The sequence below is a fragment of the Opisthocomus hoazin genome, chromosome 6 (assembly GCF_030867145.1).
Source record: "Opisthocomus hoazin isolate bOpiHoa1 chromosome 6, bOpiHoa1.hap1, whole genome shotgun sequence".
In the NCBI taxonomy this organism is placed as follows: Eukaryota; Metazoa; Chordata; class Aves; order Opisthocomiformes; family Opisthocomidae; genus Opisthocomus; species Opisthocomus hoazin.
Window position 1 is genome coordinate 62,581,694 of NC_134419.1, and position 22,667 is coordinate 62,604,360.

The 22,667-nt window shown below is 37.3% G+C and overlaps 1 protein-coding gene across 4 annotated transcripts in view; it reads right to left on the minus strand.

The window, feature by feature from the left end:
* The window catches only part of LOC104330455 (uncharacterized), a 28,072-nt gene continuing 5,405 nt past the window's right edge, over positions 1–22,667 (minus strand). For all 4 annotated transcript variants that reach the window (XM_075423491.1, XM_075423492.1, XM_075423493.1 and 1 more), the window contains 10 exons: positions 16,834–16,909; positions 12,685–12,816; positions 11,710–11,833; positions 9,177–9,237; positions 9,027–9,073; positions 8,498–8,573; positions 7,412–7,513; positions 5,946–6,869; positions 5,026–5,136; positions 1–726 (listed from right to left, as the gene is read on the minus strand). In XM_075423491.1, coding sequence (XP_075279606.1) covers positions 414–726; positions 5,026–5,136; positions 5,946–6,869; positions 7,412–7,513; positions 8,498–8,573; positions 9,027–9,073; positions 9,177–9,237; positions 11,710–11,833; positions 12,685–12,816; positions 16,834–16,909 — 1,966 coding nt within the window. In that variant the 3' untranslated portion in view covers positions 1–413. The remainder of the gene's footprint in view (positions 727–5,025; positions 5,137–5,945; positions 6,870–7,411; positions 7,514–8,497; positions 8,574–9,026; positions 9,074–9,176; positions 9,238–11,709; positions 11,834–12,684; positions 12,817–16,833; positions 16,910–22,667) is intronic.

Below are 22,667 nucleotides of genomic sequence, written 5' to 3' on the forward strand. Positions count from 1 at the left end.
TTCATTTCATGGTATTTTTTCTATAATCTCAATGCTAGTCTACCTGATAGTGCAGCATTTTATTATGACTTTTGCATCCGGAAATTACATACATTTTAAAGAAATGTAAAACAAAAGACACAACTACAGTCACTCATAAAGGTGTTTGTTTTGAGGTACAGGGTTCCAATTTCAATAAAAGGAAGGCCTGCTTTAATTCCAGGTGTACTGAGACCTTGTTTCCATCTACACTTAACAAATACACCCTAACAAATTTAAAGAACCAAACATCAGTAGAAGATAATCTTACAATAGAGACCAGTTCTCTACTACTGAAATTTGCCTTTTCCTAATTTGTTTTTTAAAAAAATAAATTGGTCCACATACAAAGTAAAATGGGTAAGTCTACTCTGAGCAAACATTGTCCATTTTATTCAGTTCCAGTTGTAGCGGTCTCTTGGAGGTAAATCATAATGTGTCCTCTCTTCCTCTTCAGGTCCATAATCTAATGGCAGACCATAATTGTAATCAACTGTTACTACTGGTAATCTTTTTCTTTGTTCCATCTCTCTGGCAGTTTCACCTTGAAAATGTTTTCTTTCATAGTCTACTGAACTATCTTCTTGGTGTACAGATGAAGATGGATGCATCGTTCGTGAAGAATATGGTGCAAATCTGCTTTTCCCTCTGTTAAATTCATCTGAGGGATGCATTCTCCTATTGTCTTCAGGACAATTTGGTCGATTACTGTAAGAAGAGCAAATATGAATAGTGAAATCCTTAGAAATTAAACAGTTGATTTATTATTGGTGGCCACCATTAAAAATGAAACTTGTGTAACCTTGAAAGAACAATTCAGACCCTCATTTTTCTTTTTACCCCCTAACATTAACATCCTCTCTGATGGATGCTGCAGACTTGTTTGTTAATTTTTCAATTCTAGTGATTAAAAAATATAGCTCTTTATTGGAAGTAATTCTACCATAAGATATTTTGTTTCAAGTGCTGTTTGTAATTAAAATTTCTTGTTTACTGAGGATTTCTTTACCTAGAGGCCATTTTTGTTCCTAAGCCTATGTTTTCATTTTTGTGAATAATATGTCATAGTAGCTCTCTAGTACATAGTCGCAACAGGCAATAATATACTTTGGATCTGTATCTCCAAATATTTTAGTTATTAATTCTTCTGAAATAGAAGCAGCATTCTCCTACCAAAAAATATATTGAGGAACCCAAAAATGCATATATGATATATATACTTTTTGTCTGGGTTCAAGTACCTTACCTACTTTGTGAAATAAGTGGTGTATAAAGCCAATTCAGAACAATCTTTGTAATTTTAAAATCTTCTCCCTCACTGAACCATAGACTAATTTAGACTGGACAGGATCTCCAGAAGTACCTAGGGCCACCTGCTCAAAGTAGATCTAATTTCATGAGTGTACATGGCCATGTCCAGCTGAGTTCCGAGTGTCTTAAAGGATGGGGATTTCACAGCTGCTCTGGGTAACCTGTCCCAGTAAAACTCATTAGCTTGTTGTAGACAGCAGTTAAGAGTTAAATACAGCATCTGTATTTTGCTTTTTTGCTTACAAACAATAGCTTTTCATTCTTCGCTCAGGAGCTTGCTGGGCTCATTGACAGGGCTTTAAACTAGATGTGAAGGGAGAGGGGGAACCTATCAAGCTTGCCGGTGACCACCTGTGGGATAATACACATTGGTTAGAGGGATGGGGTGCTAGTATGGGCCCTCAGCCAGTTGCTCAGAGGCGTGCTGGGGGCACTGCAGCACAAAGTCTTGTGGAGATGAGCTGGGAGCTCCTGAGGTAGTAGAGGCCAACAAAGAAACTTCTGTGAAACACTGCAAGGGAGACAAGGGGTGTTCCACTAAGCAGGCGACAGCCAAAAGGCTAGTTCAAGTGCCTCCACATGAATGCACACAGCATGGGCAACAAACAGGAGCAGCTGGAAGCCACTGTGCTGCTAGAAAGCTATGACCTGATTGCCATTACTGAAACTTGGTGAGATGAATCCCATGACTGGAGTGTGGCTATCGATGGCTACAGGCTGTTCAGAAGGGACAGGCGAGGAAGGAAGGGCAGAAATATTGCCCTCTACGTCAAGAAATCAATACAGTGTGAAGAGCTGTCCCCTGAAGAATAGCCATGAGCAGGTCGAAAGCTTATGGGTAAGAATCAGAGACTGAGGCAACAGAGGGAACCTTGTGGTTGGTGTCTACTACAGGCCGCCTGATCAAGGGGAGCCTACTGACAAAGCCTTCTTCCTCCAGCTCCAGGAGTCACCACGCTTGCAGGCTCTTGTCCTGCTGGGGTACTTCAATCACACCAATATCTGCTGGAAAAGGAGCACAGCGAGCAGTAGGCAATCCAGGAGATTCCTAGAATGCATTGAGAACAACTTTTTAAGCCAAGTAATTGGCACCCCTACCCAAGAGGTTGCAATACTGGACCTGATGGTCACCAATGCAAGTGAGCTCACCAATGATGTCAAGACTGGAGACAGCCTGGGCTGCAGTGATCACGCGCTGGTAGAGTTCATAGTCCTGAGGGATATGGGAAAGGCGAGGAGTATAGTCAGGACCCTAACTTTTAGGAAAGCCAACTTCCAGCTCTTCAAGGAGTTAGTCAGTAGGACCCCCTGGGAAACAGTCCTCAGGGACAGGGGGGCAGAACAGAGCTGGCAGATCTTTAAGGATGCTTTCCATAGAGTGCAAGAGATCTGAGTCCCCAGGTGTAAGAAATCAGGCAAGGAAGGGAAAAGACTGGCATGGCCAGTTTGCTGGTCGAACTAAACAGCAAGAGGGAACTGCACAGGCAGTGGAAGCAGGAACAGGTATCCTGGGAAGAGTATAGGGACACTGCCCAGTTGTGCAGGCAGGGGGTCAGGCAAGCCAAGGCACAGCTGGAGCTGAACTTGGCAAGGGATGCAAAGAATAACAGGAAGGGCTTCTACAGGTGTGTCAGCCAGAAAAGGAAGGTCAAAGAAAGCGTACCCCCACTGATGAACAAGAATGGCATCCTCATATCAACAGATCAGGAGAAGGCTGAGGTACGCAACAGCTTTTTTGCCTCAGTCTTCACTGGCAACCTCTCTCCTCCTGAGTCGACGGACTGCAAGATGGGGACCAGGGGGGTAAAGTCCCTCCCACTGTAAGGGAAGACAAGGTTCAGGACCACCTGAGGAACGTGAACACACAGAAGTCTGTGGGACCTGATGAGATGCATCCCAGCGTCCTGAGGGAATTGGTTGATGTAGTTGCCAAGCCACTCTCCATGATATTTGAAAGGTCATAGCAGTCAGGCAAAGTCCCTGGTGACTGGAAGAAGGGAAACATTGTGCCCACTTTCAAAAATGGTAGAAAGGAGGACCCTGGGAACTACCGACCTGTCAGCCTGACCTCTGTGCCTGGGAAGATCTTGGAACAGATTCTCCTAGCAGCTGTGCTAAGGCACATGGAGGACAGGGAGGTGATTCAAGACAGCCAGCATGGCTTCACCAAGGGCAAGTCCTGCCTGACCAACCTCGTGGCTTTCTATGACGGCGTGACTGTATCAGTGGACAAGGGAAAAGCAACGGATGTGATCTGTCTGGACTTCTGAAAGCCTTTGACACAGTCCCTCACAACATCCTTCTCTCTAGATTGGAAAAACAGGAATTTGAAATATGGGTGGACTGTTTGGTGGATAATGAGTTTGTTGGAAGGTTGCAGCCAGAGGGCAGTGGTCAACAGCTCGATGTCCAAGTGGACGTCGGTGACAAGTGGTGTCCCTCAGGGGTCTGTACTGGGACCAAGTGCTGCTTAATATTTTCATCACTGACATAGACAGCGAGATCGAGTGCACCCTCAGCAAGTTTGCAGATGACACTAAGCTGAGTAGTGCAGTTGACACGCCAGAAGGATGGGATGCCATCCAGAGGGACCTGGACAAGCTGGAGAAATGGGCCTGTGTGAACCTCATGAGGTTCAACAAGGCTAAGTGCAGGGTCCTGCACCTGGGTTGGGGCAACCTCTGGTATCAGTACAAACTGGGGGATGAAGAGATTGAGAGCAGCCCTGCTGAGAAGGACTTGGGGGTCCTGATGGATAAAAAGCTGGGCATGAGCCACCAATGTGTGCTCACAGCCCAGAAGGCCAACCGTGTCCTGGGCTGCATCAAAAGCAGCATGGCCAGCAGGTCAAGGGAGGTGATTCTGCCTCTCTACTCTGCTCTGGTGAGACCCCACCTGGAGTCTTGCGTCCACATCTGGAGCCCCCAGCATAAGAAGGACATGGAACTGTTTTGTGGCCCTCCTCTGTGGTCCAGAGGAGGGCCACAAAAATGGTCAGAGGGCTGGAACACCCTCTTCTATGAGGAAAGGCTGAGAGAGTTCGGATTGTTCAGCCTGGAGAAGGCTCCAGGGAGACTTTGTTGTGGCCTTTCAGTACGTGAAGGGGGCCTGTAGGAAAGATGGGGAAAATATTTTTAGTAAGGTCTGATGTGAAGGACAAGGAGTAATGGCTTTAAACTAAGGGAGGGTAGATTTAGACTAGATATAAGGCATAAATTTTTTACGAGGAGGGTGGTGAAACATTGGAACAGGTTGCCCAGAGAGGTAGTGGAGGTTCCATCCCTGGAAACATTCAAAGTCAGGTTGGATGGGCCTCTGAGCAACCTGTCTAGTTGCAGATGTCCCTGCTTACTGCAAGGAGCTTGGGCTAGATGACCTCTAAAGGTCCCTTCCAACCCAAAGCATTCTATGACTCTGTGATTCATATTTTGTGCTTGAAGTGTGCTTGTGATGTCAATGACTTATGTCAGGGATTCTCAAACCATTTCATAATGACACTCAAACTCAGTATAGGTGGACCACAAATTAGTTGTGTTATTTGCTCAGTGTTCAGATCAATGGTTTAAAATGCATTTAATCAAAAATATTAACATCCATTTTTATACTGTGCAGTTCATTTGCATTTTTTAGCTGGGAAACTGGGGGAATAACAGTATAAAGTAAGTCAGAAAACAACATATGAAATCTGATATTTACCTATAACTTCTGTTAAAGTCATCATTATCAGACCCATAATCTCTGTGAAGTGAAGGAGATGAGGAGAAATGAGGTTCTGTGACATTTTCATGGGAAGAAAAAGATTGATTTCTGCAAATAACCAAAAGAATCACATGTTATGAAGAGTACAAATGGTTGTAAGCTTTTAAAAAATATGCATTTATCAAATCAGATAAAAATATTTTTACTTTTAATTAAAATTTATTTAAAATTTTACTAAAAAACTTATCTTAATTGTATTATTACTTCAAAATAATTGTATTCATTGTAATGATATAATATCCTCTGTTTCAGCTGTACAATGGAAGAGTATATCAGACTTTACTAGCTCAACAAATATCTGAAATACATTCTGAAATACTAAAAGTATTTTAAAATATTATGTCAGAATTGAATAGGTTTACTAAAAAGTGATACATGTATTTGGGAGAATATGATGCAAGTTCAAAAGCAAATGGATTTCTAACACATTATTAACTCATGGAAATAAACAAATGCAAGTGAAACTTCCTTGTAGCAATACTGTTTATCGCTGGCTGAGGGCATAAATAGAATTTCACATCCTCTTGTGTCTTGAGGATTGCTTTTTAAATGTCAGTTTCTATACAAAACAAAGTGGGACAAAGCTTTATTTCAAGCTAAAAAGGCAAAGGCTTTAATTTAAAGAAGTGCAACATAATTTAGGAAACACTGGCTTTCAAAGCTGTTGCACTCCAGCTTACATCAAATCCTTCTGTAGGTCAAAATAAAGAGTTAATTAATGATCATTAATATGTGAATTTAAAAGGTGATTAACTGATTTCAATTTAAGAATTAATTAATTTTAAATCTAATTTAAAAGTCCTGAGTTTTACACTTTTATTCTTTAATTCTGGTCTTACAGCTCAAGGATGCTTTACCTGTCTGCACACCATTCACGTGGCAAGTCATTGTGACCTGGATGATCATGGAAAGGTCTTGGCCTTTTTCCATGCCCTTTATTACCATAATCAAAATCTTTCAGCTGACTCTGTTCCTGTAAATCATCATGAGGCTGATGGTCATGAAAAGTTCTGCGCCTTTGTCCGGGACCTTTATTATCATAATCTTTTAGTTGCACCTCTGTTTGTAAGTCATTGTGAGGCTGGTGATCATCAAAAGGTCTCAACCTCTGCCCACGACCCCTATTAATAAATTCAAAATCTCCCAGTCGCATCTGTGGCTGTAAGTCATCATGTGACTGATAGTTGTGGAAAGATCTCAGTCTTTGGCCAGGACCTTTGCTGGCACAATCTAACTCTTTCAACTGCATCTGAGTCTGAAATTCATCATGAGATTGATGATCATGGAACGGTCTTCGTCTCTGGCCACGGCCCCTGCTACCAAAATCAAAATCTTTTGACTGCCTGTCTTCTTGCAAATCACTGTGAGATGGATGGTCAGGAAAAGATCTCTGCCTTTGTCCACTGCCTCTGCTAAATTCAATGTCCCTCGATTGTCTCTCTTCTTTTACATCACCATGAAACTGGTGTCCATGAAAAGGTCTCAGCCTTTGTCCAGGTCCCTTGTTACTGAAGTCTAGGTCCTTGAGCTGCACGTCTTCTTGATAATCATCATAAAATTGGTGATCAGGAAAGGGTCTTTGCCTCTGTCCCGGTCCTCTACTGTAGTCCCAATTCCTCATCTGCATCGGTGCTCTTAAATCATCCTGAGTCTCATGGTCATGAAATGGTCTTCGTCTTTGTCCAGGTCCCTTACTAACGAAATCAAAATCTCTCAACTGTATCTGTCCTTGTAAATCACTGTGAGAGTGGTCATCATAAATTCTTAATCTTTTCCCAGACCTGTAAAGAAATTTTCGTCTTAAATAGAACATCATACTTCTAAGTGCTAGAAGTCATTAATGAAAACAAGTTTTTTTTAACTAAGAATTGATATGAAAGACATTGCAAGTAAAATATATAGGTATCAAAGCTACTAAGAATCCAAACTAAGTAAGATTATAAAACTTCCAGTGTCATAGTGGAAGCTGGGACAAATATTCAGTTGTAATTCTATAGCACTTGTTAAACAGGCAAAACCAGTGATTCCAAATTAATTAAAAAGAATTGCAGATTACTGTAGAATAATAAAAAAGGACAGGCAAAGTAAAACTCTAATTTTTTCCAAGTGAACTAATTACTTACAGACTTCTAACAGCACACATTCCCTTTCTTTCCCTTCTTTTCACTGTTTTGTCAAATTCTGTGAATATATTTTGCATGACTAGGCTATATTCATAATATCTCTTTTAAATTAGAGCATCTACAGTATTTTCAATAAGAAACAATTATCTTTCCCACTGTGTGGGTATTTTTGCTTTTAAATCCATGTTTCAGCCTGTTACCCCTGAAAATCTTCATTTGGGAACCGCTCTACAGGTTCTTCCATTGTATGTGGTGGTGGAATAATATCTTCGTCTGAATCCCATACATCCATTCCAAGGTTACTAAGAAGAACAAAAACATCTTACATAAGCTTCCTTCTTTAAAACATACTGTTGAGAGAGAGGAAAAAAACCCTCATAAAATTCTTCAGTTTGGAATGACAGTAATTTTTGTGTGTTAAATTTACAGACATTTGTAACTTAGCAAATTTTAATCTTGTAAATTTATTTGAGGAAGAGCTGCAGGGAGAGCAGAGAGAATACCTAAACTTCATAAACTTGGAACAACATCCTAAAGGATGTGAGACAAGCACCATACCTATCAAAAAATCTGACACAGGACTAACTTAATCATGCACAGACTATAAAACAATGATAGCAGTAAAACAAATGGCATTAAACTAAAAAGACTCAAATCAGCCAGGTATTATTTTAAAATTGATTTACTGCTACAAGATATCATTGGCACAAATAACTCAGGAAGATGTAAAGGTTAGCTATTCTTAGGTGAATATGATAAGCATAAAATTCTTACACACCAGGGATATAACTCCTGTGAATAGAGGAGCCGAGAACAATCTTCCACTTTGGGTACTTTCTCCCATACTACTTTATTCCTAAAACTGTTGTGTGGGGGTTTTTTGTTTGGTGGGTTTTTTTGTTTGTTTGTTTGTTTTGGGTGTGTGTTTTTTTTTTTTGTAATATCTGGTTCTACCATGCCAGCAACAGCAGACAGAGTTTATAAAGAAGTCTTTGAAGTGGCTCCTTTCATCTTACGATGAGAGAATATAGACTCAATACACTTGTCATAGTATGATAAAACCACACCAATGTTCAATAGTAGTTGTCAGATTAAAAAAAGCTTTTGAACCATATAAATTCAAAAGATGAACAAAGGAAGTACACTGCACTTCTTTGTATTCATATCAGAAGTCTTACAAGGTTTAAGAGGGGATTAATTTTGGCTTATGACTGGAAGTAAACTTTTCAAAATATCAGTAGACATACTGGAAAATACTAACCATACAACTAAAAGCTTTTGTTTACCTTCTCATTGGTTGTGTTCTGAGATCCGTGAGATACACAAGACCATCCATACGATGACCTCTAGCATCACCAAACGCTAAAGGAAAAAAGATACAAGTCTAATGAAATGTGCTCAAACTGAGCCACAAAAATGTGAAAGGCAAGTTTCTGTTTACCGTGAGATGCTGAACTTGAAACAATTCTAAACTGATATTCAGTACTTCAACAAGCTGGCCTCATTGCAGCATTTTCTTTTTTAGAATAACTGAAACTAGTAGTGGTAGCAACCTAGGACTGAAAACCCTTCAAAGCAACAGTAAAAAAACCCAAAAAATTTAAGCAGCTGAAACATACTCCTACTACGCTGTCAATCTGCTAATGCACAAGCCTTGCCTGGAATAGATTAAGCAGTCAGAGAAAATCTTCTGTGGAACCCAGCAAATCAAGTAACTCTAAGGATACTAAAATAGAATTGCAATATTTGTGAATACAGTTGTAGCAACTGTGAATTATAACCTGGTAAGTGCCTTAGTTCAAACTGTATAAATACCTTGGATTGCTGCCTCTGGATCCCAGCCTTCAACATCTATAAGATATCTGAAGAAAATTATGATTAGATTATTGTCCCAATGGGATTACAGATTAATGTAAGGACACTGTCTTTTGTGAACAATGATTTCTGGTTTTATACAACCCTTACCTACATATAAGGTAGCCAGTTCTATTAATTCCATTAGTACAGTGAACGCCAATGAGTTTCTCTATCAAAAAGGAAAACACAGTTTTTAAAAGTTCAGAAAGTGAAATTACTAAAAAATTAGTGCAAGACAAAAAATACAGCTGTACTTTTCTAGAAAAGTAATGATAAATAGTGTTTGCTATTTACAAAATCATACTGTCACGCCTGCAAAAGAACAGACGGATCCAGACTTTATCCTCTTCATGCTGGATCTCTAGCAGCAGTTAGCTCACTACTTCCAAACCTGTGAAGACTGAGAATAACTCTGCAGAAAGTAGGAAAAAAGAAAGCGGAGTGATGACAGGTAAAGTGGCTGGCCTCAGCCAGAACTGCAGTAACAAGAAAGAATAAAATATGGTTTTGAAAGCAAATCTAAACGAGCAAATGTAAAATTGAGGAACTTAACTTACAGATTCTTGTAAAACTTACAAAAAGGAGAAAATACACATAATGCCCCTAGTGCCTAGGAGTATGTAATACATTACTAGAAGAATTCATTTAACTGGGCTAAAAATTTGGATTGTTACTGGGATGAACCATAGACATGAGGAATTTAGGTTCATGCATAGATAAAAGAAGCACTCCAGTGGGAACCAGTAATCTCAAAAGAAATTTGTAATTTTCGGAAAGGCTATGCTAAGCAGTTAAGGCTAAAAAGCAGAATAACTTACTATTGTTAAGGTGTGTCAAATGAGGTATTTCCAACAGAAATAGGGAAACACTAATATGGTCATGCAAGGCACTGATAAAACCTCATCCAGACTATCCCATACAATTCTAATTATCCATCTAACATGAAAAAAAAAAAGAAATTAAAATATGTATAGAATGAGCTACTATGATGGTCACAAAATATGAGAGGGGACTTAAGAAGCTTGTCTTATTTAGTCTGTAAAACCAAATCCGAGATACTGAATACAATAAAGAGGATGGACAACAACAATACTTACAGGCAAAACTGGCATAAGAATAAATGTATATTAACTGATAGAGAGCTTTAGGCTAAATTTTAGAGGAAAAACTTTAATCATCAGAACAAAGTTGTGGCAGAGACAAAGTACTGACAGCTGGTGTTTGAAATGGGAGTTCGATAAATTTTTGAATGAGATAAAATATAACTGCCACAGAACTGGACAGTCACATTGCCACATAAGTTTATTATAAGTTGGTGTCATAACAATTCAGACACAAATAAGCCTCAACTTCTCAAAAATTATTTGTAAGAAGAATCCCAAGAAATTTAGGGGTAATCTAAAACAGAGGGCTAATTACAACAAATAAGTTAATATAAAAATAAAAGTTCTCCCAACTCTGAAGTTACATAAGCCCTGCCAAAATGATCTTGCTAGCTGGAACTGCAAGTCTTCATCTAGCAACAAATTAGAAACTGATTCTCTCAATTCTGAGAATCAGAAATAATTAGATTCAAATACAAACTATTCTTTATCACATGAAAAATCACTAGATCAAAACCAGAAGAAAACTAATAATTTCCAAGTAATTTTCCTAAGCCAAAAAAGAGCACAGGAAGAACTTACACACTTATAATTCCTGAGCATGGACACAGACAGCTTCTTATACATTTTAATTTTCCCAGCACTTCTAATTCAGGCTCTCATACCTGAGACTTAGGTCAGAGTTCTTTCACAAAAGAGAGTTGACCATCCACAGCAAAACCACCTTTATGCTCTGCAGCAAAACCTGTATGCACTTGGACAGTTAATATTCCTACTTTCTCACAGAAAATGCCAAAGTAACCACAGCAAATAGCATGAAAAAGCTTGAAAGAATGGTCCTCCAATACTGGAGAGACAAACAGTTAAGAGATGCCTACAACAAACCGCTAGCAAAAAAAGTGAGAAGGTAAAAGCTGCAACCAGGCTGTGGCAAAATACATGCAAATTTATTTCTGCAAAAAGTGCCTTATACCAGCTCAGCAAGAATTGTACTATTGCATAAACACTAAACCAGCAATAGATCCACACCGTGGAAACATTGACACTGTGTCTGTAACATGAGTTTTAATAATTTCTAGGACATAAATAATGGATTCATAAATCAAAAAACTGCTATGTCAGACTACACGGACTTAAGTTGCTCACACCTATCAGTGCCGAGTGCCATCAGAGAAACCCTGTGCTATTCAGAACATCCATAAAGGGCTGGCAGCTACAACACTAAGCTGATGGCAGACAACTTGGGTCAGACAGATGAAAGCCTTGTTGCAGTTGCTTTGGCATGTAATGCAAATGTAAGTATACTACTATTTGGAAAGGCATTTAAGTTACTAGCATTTTTGAAAAAGACGTGTTTTGAATGCAAAAAACATATGTAGTGCTTCACATAATGCATTTTATTATCATAGTAAAGTGGAAAGTGCTATGGAAAGCCTGAGATCCTTGGTGTCTTAAACATCTATTGAAATTAGTAAGTGATACAGTTAGCACTGAAACAAAATTTTTGGTGTTTTACAGCATAAGATGTTGATATTTACCATTTCCCGTATTTTCCCATAGGAATTTTCTGACCCATTTTTTGAACTGTAGGATAGTAGCATTATCAGGGACTTCAAGTCCAACAGTATAAAGTTTCTTGTACTGCACACTTTTAGGTAAATCCTAGCAAGAAGAAAAAAAAAAGATAAAAATTATTGAAGTCTTGTGTCAATGAAAAACCTTAAGCAGTATCTAACATAATGCCAATGTAAAACAGTAGTTCAAATCCTGAGCAGAAACTGAAAATAATCTTGACCCAACTCTAGAGATACACTCTCAGAAACTATCATTTATATTTCCACTTTGAGGACCTGATCTCAAACACAGAACAGTTTCCACAGAAGACTTATTTATCCCTGCTAATAAGGCAGCACATTAACTACAGAGAGGAGATTCCTGTAATTCTGTTCTAACGCATTTTCAATAATTAGCAATATTTGTTCCTCCCACCCATGGTCCTGTATCTACTCACATATTCACCCCCTTAATGCTTACAGCCCATGTATATTCAAAGATTAACATTCAGTTATAACACTGCTATTTGTTCTTCTTTTCAATAGGAGGCTGATTAATCACAATTGTTTGGACCATATTGGTAAAAAATTTGAACTTAATAAATTGGTTTACAAATGTACACTTTCTCAGTGGATTCCACTAAAGATCAGCAAAAAAAGACCCCAGAAATAAATGAGAATGTCTTCAGGGCACAGACTGTAAGTCTTCTGCATCTTCTGTGTGGTGCCTGGCACTGAAGTCTGTATCTATTTGAGTTACCATAACAGAAATAAGCCACAAACAGAACTAGCTGGGAGAAGGAGTTATTTCATCTGTGATAAAGGATTTAGTTTCTCTTGGAGACGCAAAATAGGTGTAGATGGCTCACCTGTCTATTCCCATTCAAGGTAAGCAAATGCGTAAATACTTTAAAACAAAGACTGCATTAACTAATTTTTTTGTTGTTATGCTTATATTACCTTAACTTCATAGTATCGTGTGGTATATGTTAAATCAATAATTAATCCAAGCTCCACATTTAGGGCTTTCATTGCAGCAATTAAATCTTTTGGTGTAAATTTCTGTGTTGGGGTAAGCCTCTGGTTAATTGCCTACAATGAAAATGGAAAACAAAGATTTTCTTTTTAAGTTCTATTAACATGATATTTGTAATAACCAGCTTTTAATAAGCACTAGGAAATATCAATATTCAAAAGGGAATGCTTACAGTATGAGAACCATATCCATGTATTATACAGATAAAAAATGAAAAGGAACCAAGTAAAAAGAAAGCAAGAATTTGTTGTGTATTCCTATTCAGATGAAAATGCAAGAAAATGTGTGAGAATTTCCACTTGTATAAAAATTTCCACTTGTATAAAAAAGTTATTAAAATAAGTACTAATTTGATAGGCACAAAAATCCTGCAAAATGCAGCATGTATGTACTGATTTTTAAGTAACCAAATGTCAGCAAAAAGTAAAACACCATAATCCCCTTTCCCCAAACATATTTTTGTCCTGCACAATAACACAAAATTAACAGTGTATTTCACATAAAACATTAGAAATTGTGATACAAGAGTTCATTTCTTCTAAAGGTTTTCACTTTCTCCCCAAAAATGTGGTGCAGACATTTTTATCCCTGCTTCATGTCTTGGCAGAGTGTACGTGCATGTCGTTTAGCACATGGAAATATTAAATAAGACAAAAATACAGTGACTACGAAAGCTGCATGTTGGTGAATAATGAATAATTAATTTTATTAGACAGAAACAGTGGGAAAAATGTTTACTCACCCTATAGTAGCTGTGTTTTTTGAAATGTGTTCTTCACTCTAGGTTATGAAAATGCCTCATATACGCAAGACTGGATTTTCTCTGAATAGTGCGCTTGTCCATTGTGAGAGCCTTTTGACACAGGCTCAGCCACAACCAATAAAGACAATGGCAAAAGAAGCAGCAGCCTCAACCACCTCTCAGTTCCTTTGTCAACAAGAAATTCAAGCAGATTGGACTCAGAACTAATGGAAAGGAAGGCAGGTACAGACCACATACCTCTCAGAATCACAGAATCATAGAACAGTTTGGGTCTGAAGGGACCTTTAGAGGTCATCTAGTTCAACCTCCCTGCAGTGAGCAGGGACATCTTCAACTAGCCCAGGTTGCTCAGAGGCCCGTCCAACCTGACTTTGAATGTTTCCAGGTATGAGGCCTCCACTACCTCTCTGGGCAACCTGTTCCAATGTTTCACCACCCTCCTCATAAAAAAATTATGCCTTATATCTAGTCTAAATCTACAGAGCAGAGACGCAGAATCACCTCCCTCGACCTGCTGGCCATGCTGCTTTTGATGCAGCCCAGGATACGGTTGGCCTTCTGGGCTGCAAGTGCACATTGGTGGCTCATGCCCAGCTTTTCCATCAGGACCCCCAAGTCCTTCTCAGCAGGGCTGCTCTCAATCTCTTTATTCCCCAGTTTGTACTGATACCAGAGGTTGCCCCAACCCAGGTGCAGGACCCTGCACTTAGCCTTGTTGAACCTCATGAGGTTCACACAGGCCCACTTCTCGAGCTTGTTGATGTATTTTAGTCCTATGTATAGCAGATACTGGTGCACTGCTGAAAAAACAGTGGAGGATGTTGAAGTTCAAACAAAATGAACAAGAGTCAGTTATCTCACTGCTATTCAGCAGTGACTTTTAGTAAAATCTGAAACGGAACTTACTGACTTTGAGGTGACAATAGTGAATCTACAAAAGGTCTATTGTAGAACATTAAAGGGTTTTTTCTTTTACTATGTGAAATCACACAAACTGAGGTGGAATACAATTTACAAAAATAAGATAACTCTAAACATATTACTTGATTGTGTAAGCAGTTAAATTGTTACGAAAGACTATGTTTTGAAAGACTACTCGGAATTTTCTGAAAAACTCCTGCTGAGTATTCAGTAGTTTAGGTGTTTAATTGGGCTCTCAGAAGGTGAGAAATCTGTATCGGTTCCAAAATCCTTCTATGGCATGGGAAAGAACTTACCCAGACCTTACTATACTACAATGTTACTGTTGGCATTACAATGACGACCTGAAAGAAAGGACGGAAAATCTTTCCAAGTAAACTCATGACCTTAAAGCCTTTACTAGCAGCACATGTTGTGCTAAAACAATAACCCTTGAGTCTTGAATTACTGAAAATATGCTTTCTCCCTTTGGGGGAAATCACCAATCATCAGTTTCCTAATAGGCAGCAAAGAGGAAACTGCTGCATATTTAAGAGGTCTGTTCTACTAATTTAATAATAGGACTTCTGACAATACTATGACCAATCAGATCTTCAGCATTTCCAGATTTACTAACCTCCACACCATCTTTGCAAAGACATCACAGTTTAGCTAGTTATGCATTTTCTGTTTATTCTGCCACAAACTCCATGAGCTTAGGCACAGAGTCTCTGGAAGATTTGCCATTTCTATATCTTGCATAGTCGAGACTGGACAAACTGAAGGGACAGAAATGTTACTGTTTTTGCTTTCTCGCGTACCAGACTTTATGTCTGGCTAAATTCAAAGAAAGCTTCATAGAACAGTGGTCTATGCCCCAGTGAGATCAGTAGGACTCAAAGTGAGCAACACACTGAAGCAGAGTGCGTACTTGGGATGTAGTGCTATAAACATTCTCTGAGAATGTCGGCCCTTTTTATGATCTTTGGTGCAGCTTCTTCCAGACTATCACAGAAGCTACAGAGGAAGAGTAAAGTTAGCAACAAAGTATCTTCCTCTGAAACCTGGAGTGACAGGGAACTGGAAATATACGCACTAAACAAATCCCGCCTGTCATAGTGCATCTCTGCAAAACACTGGTGCTGAATCAAGTGGAATTACAGGAGCTGATGATGCAAAAAATCCTCTCTCGCATACCCCAATAGCAAAGAAGCTAGTTATAAATATACCAAATTTTATTTTCATGGCTAGATCTGTCCACTGGCAGTCTTTGGTAGAAGGAAACAAGGCTACTATACTATGCATCAGTATCATGGAGAACATGACCAATATCAAGTATGAGATCTGTGGTGTCAAAGGAACAAAACCACCATAATAAAGCTGTAAAAGCAGCTGCAGGAAACAAACCCTGCAAGCATTCCACTTCAGTCATTGCTGATAAAAGTGAAATAAATGGTGACTGAAAATGTAATGGGCACTAATACACCCAAAAAATCAATTTTTTTGTATATGAACACTAGAGTGCAATCTGTAGCCAACATCTTAGATAGAATATTTACTCTTAACTGGTAAGGTTATGTCTGGCCACTGAACTTTAAAAGAGCTTAGAAACTTTTATTTCCTGTGTATCTGAAGCAAGGACTTGTAAGAGTTAATTTATGCAGCACTTGTGTTAATTTATACAAAAGGGTAAATTCGCACTATTTGCCCTAATTTGCCCTATGCCTCAATTGACCAAAGAACTGAAGAGTCTAAAAAAGATAGCCTCCACATTTTGTATTGTCACAAATTAAAAGATCTCACTCAGTGTAACAGATTAAGATGGCGCTCCATGTCAGTAAGAATCTAAATGAAGTACTAACACATTAATAAAAGAAAGCTATGAAGACTCCTTTTTTAAATACACTGCATTCCTCCAACACCACTGAAGCTTTCTGCTTATGAAGCTGGTAATCTGAATCTATAATTTTGAAAGTACTGACGTGGCTGGTATTCTCTAATGAGTGCTTGATTGCCATAAAATTGTATTTGGTCTTACATTGCCTAGGTTGTTATTCCTATCATAATCCCTTCTGTACGATTTTCTTACAACAGTCATGGAAAGATGTTAAATAAGATAATGAATTTAGGCCACTTAATAGTGATCAAATGAATAATGCTGATTGATTATAGAGATTTTATAATTTTTAAAAGATAAAAAAGAGTAACACCAAACAAAAATTTTAAAAGAAAGAGAAAAAATATAGAATATTATCTAAAAGATAATGTAGTAGATGACTGGAAAGGCTAAATCGGAACAAATTAATTTTTCATAAAACTTTCCTGAAGTTTGCAGGAATATTCGTGCTATTCTTCATTACTTTTGCACTGTATCTAATAAAGCCGATCTGCAGTTACTTTTTATACATACCCCTTTTAAAGGTACTTTGAATGCAATAAATCTCGTTCCTGGTATAGGCTGTCCAACTGGTGTCAAACTCCGCCATCTGTAATGAAACAAGTATTTATTTTTAAATATTTTCAAATTACATGATTCAACATAAGACACCCGCAGCTTCGTGTAAAACTTTCTTTTTTTTTAAAAAAAAGGTATTTCCTCTTGGGATTAAAACTTTGGTAAAACAAAGCACATTAAAATTATGCTCCTTTAAAATTATATTAACAGTTAATTCAAACTATGTGAAGTATCTTACAAATATCAGGCAAATCTGGTGCCATATTTCACATTGTTTGAATATAATAGTTATTTCAAACTTCTCCAAGCAGAAAGATACAATAATTATTTTTTTTCTATGATGGGCCATGCAGCTATTAGCATATTATATTAAGATTTAGATATTCAAACAGCAGAATCCAATGGTTCCTAAAATTCCTTGACAACATAAGCAATCAATCGTAATGGATATGCATGAGTTTGAAAAAATGACCAATTAAATCCTGATAAGTAAGTACAATATTTTTAAAAATCCATCTTCCATTAGTAACCTGCTTGCTTCACCAAGAAACTAAGATCTTTTTAGAATAACTATGAAAATTTGTTATTATATATTGGAATAAAATTAATAGGTTAGCATTTTTGGGGATAAAAGAAACAGGGAGTTGCCTAAAAGATCCTGGAAGAATATAAACAGAATACTGCTACAGCACTGATCAGGGTAGAGGTTATGTAGCACACTACACAGCTTAAATACAGACACTTTTATTCTTTACACGTCTAAAGTCAGGAACCAGAATAAAACGAATCTTTATTCTCCGTAGAGCATCACCACAACGAAAATACTTCTTAGAGATAATGTGCATTATTGCTTTTATACAGTAGAACTATGTCCCCAAATGTGCAATTATTCCATGACTCCATGGTTTCAAGGCATCATTAGGACATTTGAAATCAGTCTTTTTCCTTCCTTCTTCCCAAATATTCCTCCCCTCAAAATGGTAGGACAGCATTTACAAACAAGTAACACCAATATAAAGCAAAGCAGATGGGTAAGGTTCAACAGGTAAAAAAGTATTCTTACAGTTGGTGGACATTTTTCAACTTGGCTGAATCAAACACTTCTTAAAAGTTGTCATATGCTCACATCAATCATTTAATTGACAATGAAATACAAAGTTTCTAGATTTTGCAAACGTGTTTACTATATGCTGCTTTTTCAAAGAAACATTCTTGACTCCACTTTCTCTTGGTACTTTGAAAAATACAGAGAATATTCCATCACACCAAAACTTGGCAAAAATTACCTACTCATGTGAAGATTTGTTACAACACTCAAGATACTAGTAATTCAAAAACCACAAAGAACTGGTATTCACAAATTCTAGATTGTACTGAAAAAACACTTGATGTATCAAATTTCAGAGATTTCAGGTTTTTCAAAAAGCATGAAAACCTTTATCTGAAGAGGAAAACAAGTTAGTCAGCAATTCTACCTTCAAAGAGGTAACTTACTAAATTTACGACTTTTATTTCTTCTCCTCATTTGAGGGCAGATTATCTCCATGACCTAAGAAGATGCAGCTGGATGACTTGAAATCCACATCACCTTTTTGCACTTTCAGCTTATACCTTAACTATTAACATACAAAACATTTTCATAAGATTCTTTAACGCTGATGCCCATTCAACTTACAATTTTCTGAACTGATGTCTAAATTAATCTCTCCCTTTAAAGGGAGCATGGAACAACTTCTAGATTCCTTTCTGACTTCCATAAAACCATATCATTATGAAACAAACTGAACACTCTCTTTTAAAATATTCTAAACACTGAGTATTTTGCTTTGTTCATAATTCCCATATGGGACCATAACAAAAACTAGACGATGGCTGGCAAAACCCTCAATGAAATACCCATAATTATACTTGTTATAGTACATAAATCATAACATTACCATTCATAGATGCTTGGAAGTAGCAAGAGAAACACTTATAGCATGGTGACCGGAAGCATAATTTATACTAACAAATTGTGTAACTATCTACTACATCAATATCTTTAGCACTAACTTATCTTTTTCGTCCTCATCATGAGCTAAAGAACAATTTGAGGCTCACAAGGTAGACATACAGATGCTTAGTTTAATGGATAACAAATGAAATAACAAGAGAGTAATAATGACTCATCATTAGGAAGGCTGTTGCAAACAGCTGTCACGTAGAAGACACACAAGGTGAGAAGATATAAGGGCAAGCTAGAGGTTAAATCACTGAGAGGTGTTTGCAGTAAAACCTTTTACTAAATTCTAAATTATTGCAGGAACTTTGTACCTCGTAATTACAATGAGGGAACTAGAACAGTCCCCGACTTCATGTATTCCCTCAGCTTAGGATATTTGCATACAGGGGGAAAAAAGGGAACATTCTCAATCACCGTAGTTTGAAAAGCATTGCTCAAAAAATTACATATCATGTATTATATAAGAAAAGTGTTCTAATTTGAGAAGTCTTCCCAAGTGAGTTTTCAAGCTTGTAAACTTTGCGGTCTGGTAGTTGTACACTAGTTGTAAAATATGGAAACAAAAATCTGAGACTATGTTGCAGGTATCCTAGTTTAAGATACGTAAATTGTATACTAATCAATTAAGATCATAAACAGAGTAAACGGACTGAAAATATTACTGAAGCTAACAAAAAACACAACATAATGAAATGTCTTAGTTGCAAGAAGTGCTCAGTTAAAAAAAAAAAAAATCTACACAAAAACTTTGACATCTGCCCTGTGCATACTTTAATTTTATTTCATTCAGTTCATTTTAGAAAGGTACTAAATGCTGTGAACCATATTTAGACGTATACTTAAACTGAACTACTGTTAAAATGAATGACAAAGTCAGGTTTAATACCAGCTCCTGCCTCTTGCTAATTTTAATAACTCTGGAAATTACATGTCTTTATTTAAAACACGGAAATACTCTTCCTGCTATTGCTCTTAAACTTTCAAATAGAATTAGAAAACGGGCTGTACCTCGAGATATAGCAACTAGTGCCGCAAATGCTGTCATAGAAATAAAACAAACAAGAATATAGTATTATTTCTTCAACCTAGTTCAATCACTCTTTGGTGTTACCTCTACCAATAAAACGTACAAAATGCCTTACAAAAGGAGGACTGAATCTGACAGTCAGCCATATTCATATATACATGTTTAGAAACATTTTGAACGAAGGCAGAAGTAAAAAAATCCCAACAACAGAAGATCAATTACCTTACATAGAAAGACAATTTAAAAGATGCCATGAAGTAGAAATTCAGATCTTTTTTAACCTGCTTTCTCTTGGAAAACTATGAGTGGAAATCTACCATGATTATCATAAATATGAGCAATTATGAGCCAATAAGAAATGATTAAAAAAAGGCTTAGAAATCTTATTTTCTTTAATCAGCAATGTAACAAAGACTTTGCAAAAATTCTGAACTTTTTTCCAGATTAAGGGATTGACAGAACAATGCGCCAGGATTACACAGTTTGTTGTCCAGACCTTAATAAACTTGGGGTTTTATTCTTCTGTTTTCAAAGCTGTTTAAATCCTCCCAGAAAAAAATCTGCAAAATCAGCAAGAAACTCAAAAGCTGCTGACAGCTCTATGGCAGAAAATGAGCAGAAGGCACGCTTCATCAGAAAATATTATAAAGGGTATGTGTTCCATGTTATCTTTAAAATTACATTTTAAAAGGAAATTTCTGCACAATGCTGCAGAACCAAAAATTATCTCAAATTAAAAACAGCAGATTGAAATTAAGTACCTAAGAGAGAACAACACTTAAATAAAAAGTGACATATTGTGCACATATACTACAGGCATACCAAGACCGGAAAGTCAACAAAACATATCAATTAATCAATTATTTAACTATTTAGCTTTCGTAGTTCCCACCTCTCTGTCATGTTTTGTCTTCACCACTCCCCAACTACCATCAAATATCTTAAAACACAGGCAGAATTTTGCTTGTCATTTGTCATAGTTTAACCTGGCAGCCAGCAACTGAGCACCAGACAGCCGCTCACTCACCCGTTCCCTTCACCCCCAACGGGATGGGGAAGAGAAATGGACAAAAAGGTAAAACTCATGGGTTGAGATAAAGACAGTTTAATAAGACAACAAAGGAAATACTAATGATAATAATGAATGTGCAAAACAAACTATATACAATACAATTTTCTCACCACACTGTGACTGATTCACAGCCAGTCCCCGAGCAGTGACTGTGGAGCCCACAAGTTTCCCAGAGCTCATGAATTTCACAGATTTTGTCAAACTCACAAATTTTGCACAACTCCCAAAAAAAGACCAAACTCCCAGAAAAGTTTGAACTTCTGGAGAAGAAAGAACAGGAACTCACAACAAAGAGAAATAAAGATTCCTGTCCCCCACTCAACCCCTATTCATAAAATGAGCATGATGTCTATGGTACGGAATATTTCCCCTGGCCAGTTTGGGCTATCTGCCTGGCTGTGCTCCGTCCCAGCTCCTGCACACTGCTCATTAGCTGAACATAAGAAACTGGAAAAAGTCCTTGATTTCATAGCAATCAGATAACATCAGTGTTATCAACATTCTCCTCCTACTAAATCCAAAACACAGCAGCTGCTGGGAAGAAATTAACTCTAACTGAGCCAAAACCAGGACATCGTTCTAGACAAAAGAATCATGTCTTGGTCGAGAAAAAGTGTTAAAATCAAACTAAAAAATCATTCTCCTTTCCCTCTGAAATTTCTGTAATGCTTGAATGACTTCCAGTTAAATAAATAAATACAATTACTATTGATACTACAGACTCTAGTCAGCTAATCTGTTAGAGATTAAATCTAGTTTACATGAAAAGATATTACTCTGCTTATCCATTTTAATTTAAATGAAAAGCAAGCATGTTTTATTTTCTTTTTTTTTAATCTACACATTTCAGAGATACTCAGTAAAACAACAGAAAAGAAACTAGCTTCATACATCCTAGTAGAGGTCTACAAGACATGTGATGTAGATTAACCCAAGAATCTAGCAGCAATACACTTTGTAACAGCAGCAACCAGTGAAATGGCCTCTGTTTGAGGCTGAAATTAAAAACCAAACAGCAACAAACTTAGAAAAACACTTTTAAGAACCAATCAGCTCCAACACCAATCAACTGAGGATCATCAACAGGACCTGCATAGCAACCTCCAGCTTCAAGTGTGATAACAGAAGACATTATAGAAATGCTCATGATAAAGACAAGCTTACAGTAAATTTGAGTAAGGCAAAATTTAGTATTCATCCTGAAGCCTCTTCAGTTAAGCCCAAAGGTATGCTGAATGCCAAGACAATAATCCAAGTAAAGAACATTATAATAGCTATACTTTGCATAAATCTTGCTAATAAAAAGCAAAAAATAAACGTGATAGCAGTGTTTATGTAAGTTTTTAAACATACAAAACTACATATCAATGAACTGCAAAACAAAGCAGATTGTAAACATCAGTAATATCTGTAATTATTCAACACAATTTGAAATCTAGTTAAGAAAACTTTACTCATTTGATATGAGCATAATTTGTAGTTGTTAAAGCAAATCTTACTATGAATCAATTCTACAACTTAGAAAATTATACTGGAAATTACAGCTACATCCCCTTTACAGAAATGTTATACTAAAATATGACAAAACTGTGTTCCACACCCAGCTCTACTAAAAGTTTAAACTGAAGCAGATAAAATATGCAGCTGTATGTAATTCATACTCAATCATTTAAGCAGATGGACATCTT